The 5,991-nt window shown below is 45.0% G+C and overlaps 1 protein-coding gene across 1 annotated transcript in view; it reads right to left on the reverse strand.

Annotated features, from left to right (window-relative positions):
• Positions 1-2,839: 2,839 nt before the first annotated feature.
• LOC102024543 (high affinity immunoglobulin gamma Fc receptor I-like) overlaps positions 2,840-5,991 on the reverse strand; it is a 25,746-nt gene continuing 22,594 nt past the window's right edge. Inside the window, 4 exon segments of the mRNA XM_005378716.2 lie at positions 2,840-3,080; positions 3,083-3,253; positions 4,282-4,566; positions 5,480-5,737. Of these exon segments, the coding sequence (XP_005378773.1) occupies positions 2,863-3,080; positions 3,083-3,253; positions 4,282-4,566; positions 5,480-5,737 (932 nt within the window). The 3' untranslated portion in view covers positions 2,840-2,862.

The following is a 5,991-nucleotide window of genomic DNA, read 5'->3' on the forward strand; positions in this document are numbered from 1 at the left end:
CTAAAGACTTTATAAATTGTTGCTGGGTTCTCTGAAAGCAGATGCTGACACAGACTTTGGGGTGGAAGACGTTTCGGAGGGGCAGACACCTGTGAAAGGAAGGGTAAGGTAGGCCCAGGCAGAGGCAGGTCAGACCCCTGAAACTTCCAGTAAACTGCAGAGCTCTGGGGAACCGGAATGGCCTGCAGGGGCTGAGAGGCCCTCTGCTCAGGCACTGGGAGAGGCCCCAGGTCGGTGGGTCTTGGAGAGAAGTAGCTGAGGCTACTCTGAAGGTGCTAACAGCTGCAGGCTGTCTGCTGAGTGCACTCAGGGCAGCAGTCCCAGGTCCCTTCTTGGAAAGGGTTTGGGCCATGGACCTCTCTGTCTACCACTGTGCCCTCCCCTGCCGTCTGTATCCACTTTCAAGTAGATGTTTGGGAAGCTCTTCTTCCAGAGTTCCACTGGGTTTATTCTTCTGGATGGGAAATAAAGAATGAGGTTAAGCTGGGCATGGTGGCACATACCTGTAATCCCAGCACTCTGGGAGGCTGAGGCAGGAGGCTTGTAAGGGCAGGGCAATTTAGTGGTTTAGTGAGACCCTGTCTGAAAATAAAAAAATAAAAAAGGGCTAAGGATATAGCTCAGTGTGAAGGCCTTAGATTCAATTCCTAGTACTGCAGATAAATAAAAATATTTAAAGCACTGGGGCTGTCGACTGGTGCAAAAAGCCTCTAGATTTAACTTTTGGTACAAAAAATAAAAGAGATCAGTGGGATAAACTGCAACTCCTGTTGCTGGGCCTGGACTCAAGGTCATAATTACTACTGACTACTTCTCAGAGAGTGAGCTGCTGGCACAGCCCAGACCCTGAGGGTACCAGTGCCCATTACTAAGCCATTCTAAGGGTGCATTTGCTGTTCTGTCTGAAGGTACCAGTGGGCAAGAGAGTAACATGAACATCTGGGTGGGTTATATTGTTCCAGACTGTTATGGCAAAAATTAGGTCTGTATTCCGCAAGAGACCAAAGAGAGCAGACAAAGTTTTAATTTAGACTGGTCACCTCTCATCCCGACTTGCAAGTCAGGGAAGTGGAACAAAGCTGCCTTTGTTCCCAGCTTATATACATTTTTGGTTTCCATGGTAACAGATTGGAATGTTTTGGCCCTGGCCACATGTTGTTTCCTTTGTGCCACATAACCGGATCAGGCTCTGGTCATGTGCCCAACCACAATGATATATACTTTCTGTACTCTGTTCTATATGTCCCTGTTTAGATAACCATACATTTCCTTTATGGTTACAGTGTTTATCAGGGCCAGGGAAAGGATGAAACAACCCAGGCAAGGTCCTAGGTAGTTATCTAGGCCCTGGTGTTCTTTGTCTTTGGAGAAGCATTCCAGGGCTAAGTCAGGACTGCAAAGTTAACTCTTTACAACCCTCCAGAATGTTTCTCAAGACACATTTTGAGGCTTGCATTAAGACTAGAATTATTCTATCTTAAAATGATATGCTAAGAGTCACTGTTCCCTACAAGACCTATTCCTCTCCACAACTGTTGTGTGACAGCAGCGGGTCTCTCCTGCTGCTCTGGATCTATCATCCTTGCTGACATAGGACTCCTCCTCTTGCTACTGTCCCTGGATGCCACCAGCCCAGGGCAGTTGTGTATCAGCTAAGGGTTGTAATTCAGTGAGACTCATGGTGTGTCATGCCGCCTTTGGAGACTCAGATCTCTAACCCTGCATAGCCCAAGGTTGCCGGGATGGGAAGCACCAAGGCCCTGCTGGGTCATTGGGAGTGAAAGGAAGTGGGAATATGATCCCCTCCCTGGTTCTTGGACTCGTAATGGTCTTCCTACTGTGGACACAGTGCACAGATGGTATCCTGGAGACAGTGCTGCAGCTGTACCTTCCAGTTGTGCCTTCAGCAGTTGTCTCACCTGCCTACCGGGCTCCAGCTTTGGAGTGGTGTAGGCTGGATGAAGCCTTACCCAACTTGCTGGGGCCCTCTGGACTGAGGGCTGCCTTTTTTCTAAAGGTGAAGGAGGAAAGATTATTTTGTTTATGTACTCATGAGCAAAGCAGTGGGCTCAGGTTCCCTGTTGCCCTGGGAAGCTCCCAGGAGGTTGGTGTTAGAGAGGTGAGCTCTGCTATATGGAGGCAGGGTAGAGGCTTGGTGGGGATGATCCTTGTCTGGCAAATAAGCTACATTTTGTTGCTATGTTTGTTATCCTTAAAAAAACTCCTAAGTTTCTAGTAAAATCTTATTCACATATTTCAGTATTCAATGTCAGCTATGTTATAGAGTAGTAGGAAACAGTTTTGTTCCCAAATTACAACCCAAGTGGGGCAGCAGCATATCTTGAACTCATTAGTAATCATCCAGAAAATCAGAAGAACAGAGTAAATCTCTGGAACTAGACAAGCCATGAAAATAACTGTCTTAAACACACAGATGTGCACTCTCTTTCTCACAGTCTCTGAGAAGTCACAGATGTGTAAGTTCTATTTTCTTCTTTCCCTTCTTTTCCCCCTTCCCCATATCCTTCTGGTCTCCGTGAAATCCACCCCCATGAGGTGTGTGTGTGTGTGTGTGTGTGTGTGTGTGTGTGTGTGTGCACGCACGCATGTGAGAACACCTTCTGCTGCCTTCTTTCTCTCATTTTTTGTCTTAATCTTTTGTACATATGTATATACTCAAATTTTTACCCTGTTCTTAGAAATATACTTGTTTTCAAATTAGTAGAATAATCAGACTTGACTTCTAAATTTTTTCTGACTTCCAAAGTTTTGAAGATTTCTTTAGAGTAGATCTCATTTTAAATTATCTCTGATTGCCAAATGTCTACATTTGTCTCAATTGAAGTCAGCTTTATTTAAGAGTTATAAGCTATGGAACCCACAGTTTTCTTGACATTCAACTTTCAGATGTTTATGTTCCAGCAGTATCACAGAGAAGAAGAGGCAGAGGCTGTCCCTAGATCTGTGGTCACCCTCTGAGCCGATGCTTCTCTCCCTGCTGGGACTTTGGTGTGTCCTTTCTTGCTGTGGTTCCTGTTTCTGATACTTCACCTCTTCTTCTAAATACCTTTTAGATTGTCTGAAGTTTCTTCCTCTCCATGATCAGAAGCCAAAGACATTTCTAAATTCCACTTTGTCTTTCTTGGCAGTTCTTTATATATTCTCACACAGAGAACAGTATCTACCAAAAATATTAGGCCCATTGGCAGATAGAAAAGGATGTGAAACCCGACAGAAATTGGTGACTGAGGGCCTGAAACAGAAAAAGACAAAGAGAAGAGATACTGTTTAGACACTGGAAGGATGTGGCCGAGTTCTGTTTGGAATGAGATTGACTGAGGCCTAGTGTGCTTGTCTCCATGGGGCACTGGCAAGTTTTGGGGCTGAGGAAACTGGAGGGAGCTCCATCTGGGTTGTATGGTGTCCACAGAGGGACAAACTCCTTGGAAAAATTTAACTACTGGAGACTGTCAGTGGACTTGCTCTTTAGTTTCAGAGACCACTGCTCTTTCTATGCTATTTAATGGTTGGCTTGAAGATTAACTTGGTTTTTCCCAAAGAGTCTTTCTTTCTGAGCTCACAATCTCTCTACCTCAGTTAAACAGACACTTGGGTAGGTACTTATGTGCTATTTACAAAATCACTCTCTTAAAAATCTACTATGCGAATCAAAAACTGCACCCCAGTGTCTGTATCCCCAGACGCACGAGCAGCAGACAGGAGAAGCTCAATATATTCTAGTGAGATGGCTGGTGAAGGACAGGGGGGTATGGGGATGGAGAAGTGGGCAACAGGTGGTAAAAGAGTGATAGGAAGTGAGAACAGAAAATAAAGGAGAAGAAAAGGAAGAAGGAAGAATGAGATGAAGGGAAGGAAAAGAAAAGGGAGGAAAGCAAACTTAATGAAGTGTGTGGGGAGTGTATTAAAATTCTGAACCAAGCCGGGCAGTTCAAAAGGGACCATGCGGGGCGTGGTGGCGCATGCCTGTAATCCCAGCACTTGGGAGGCTGAGGCAGGAGGATCCTTGAGAGTTCGAGGCCAGCCTGGGCTACAAAGTAAGCTCAAGGCCAGCCTGAACTGCAGAGTGAGACCCTGACTCAAAAAAGACAAAAAAAAAAAAAAAAAAGTTCTGAACCAATGGTGGAAAGGCCCGACTCTGGGCTTTTCCTAAAGAGACTTCCTCCTCCTGGCTGGGCCATCAAACCCCTGAACAAGCCTCAGCTTCATGGCAGAAAATGACCCCTTCTCCTTTGCCAGTCACTTCCAGTCCTTCTCACTCACCATACACTTGAAGCTCCAACACGCGGCTGCGCTTAAGGACATTTCCATCTTCTGTGGCCGCCTCACACCAGTATGACCCAGAATCTTCCTTTCTGGCAGTTAGAATCTGATATTCAGAGGATGTGTTTCTGCCCCTCAGCATCATGTTGCCCATGTAGAAGGAGAAGTAAAGTTGCACGCCAGGCCTCTGTAGGAGCAACTTTGTTTTACAGCTCAGTGTGACCAGCTTTTCCTCCCAGAGAGGGGATGACAAGGATGAGCTCAGCACTGGAGCTGGAAATAGCTCTAAAGAGAAAGTTGATTGGGGACAGGGTTGCCTGCTGCAGTGTCAAGGTTCTTTTCATGAGATGTACCCTCTCCCACCCTGGACACCTGTCCCCAAGCAATTCCATCCATTGGCATAATTTTTCCCATTTACAAGAGAGTCACTGTTGGTGTTTCCTGATGGACAGAATCAGGGCTACCAACTTGCTTGCATCTGTAGCGAATTCCTTTATATGGCCCAAGCTTCCCTGAATAGTCATGTTATTATATAACCACAGCCTCTTGGTAACGATCTACCCAGAGTAGGCACTAACTCACATCCTTGTCAGTTCAGCGATTCCTTGTGTTCCTCACTCAAAAGATAATTTGAGACAGTTATTTCTTTCTCACAGGAATGAACTCTTTTTTTCTGGACAGAAAGACATTACTTGTGACTGTGAGTGCTAAGAGGAAAGATCTTGAAATGGTCAGAGCAAGAGCCATATGCAAACTCAGATAGGAGAAGCTGCTTAGTTAGCAGATGTTTAGAGAGAAGCAGGACCATAGAGGCTACACTGCTCTTGAGAGACAGATGAAAACCTAACCAGCTCCTAATGTCATTCTGGTTTCCATTTCCATGGAACATTCATGAAATTCTACTGAATTGTTTTCTAATAACTCTTCTAGCTACCTAAGGGAGTCTCTGTTCTTTGCAACTAAAATCACGTTGATGAAATGGATCTTTTTTATGTCCCGACTTTGAGTTTAGCTCCTGTGGTTATTGATAGAACATGGTGGTATACTGGAAAGAACAATGGATAGGGACCCACTACTAAAGCAATTTATCTCTCTAGAGCTGTTTCTTCACTTACAAATTGAAATGAGGACTTAGATAATTTATGCTGGTCCTTTTGATCCTTAGAACTGTAGCTCTATAACTATTTAGATACTGTACCTTTCACAGTCACAGCTACTCCTGTTGATGTGAAGATGTAAGGTGGTTTTCCTTTGCCTGAGCAGTGATAGATACTGCTGTGATTCATGTTGGTTTTCAGAAGAGTGAGTTCAGAGTCCCGATAAGAAAACTTAATGGGCTTTCCATTTTGATAGAAAACCACATTGTAAACCAGCTTATTCTTCCATCCATGACACCTCAAGGTCAAAGGCTCTCCTTCAGTGAGGACTCTGCTAGAGGGTTGAAGTAGCAGCCAAGCTGAAAAATGGAGACCCAAAATGCATGACAGAGTGTACTTTCCAGTTGACAGCCAGCAAGAAAGTGGGGACATCAGTTCTACTATTACAAGGAAGTAGCCGGGTGTGGTGGCGCATGTCTGTAATCCCAGCACTTGGGAGACTGAGGCAGGAGGATCATTGTGAGTTCGAGGCCAGCTTGGGCCACATAAGTGAGTTCAAGGCCAGCCTGAACTGCATAGTGAGACCCTGTCTCAGAAAAGACCAAAAAAAAAA

This window comes from Chinchilla lanigera, unplaced genomic scaffold (assembly GCF_000276665.1).
Source record: "Chinchilla lanigera isolate Chin_1 unplaced genomic scaffold, ChiLan1.0 scaffold00012, whole genome shotgun sequence".
Taxonomy (NCBI): domain Eukaryota; kingdom Metazoa; phylum Chordata; class Mammalia; order Rodentia; family Chinchillidae; genus Chinchilla; species Chinchilla lanigera.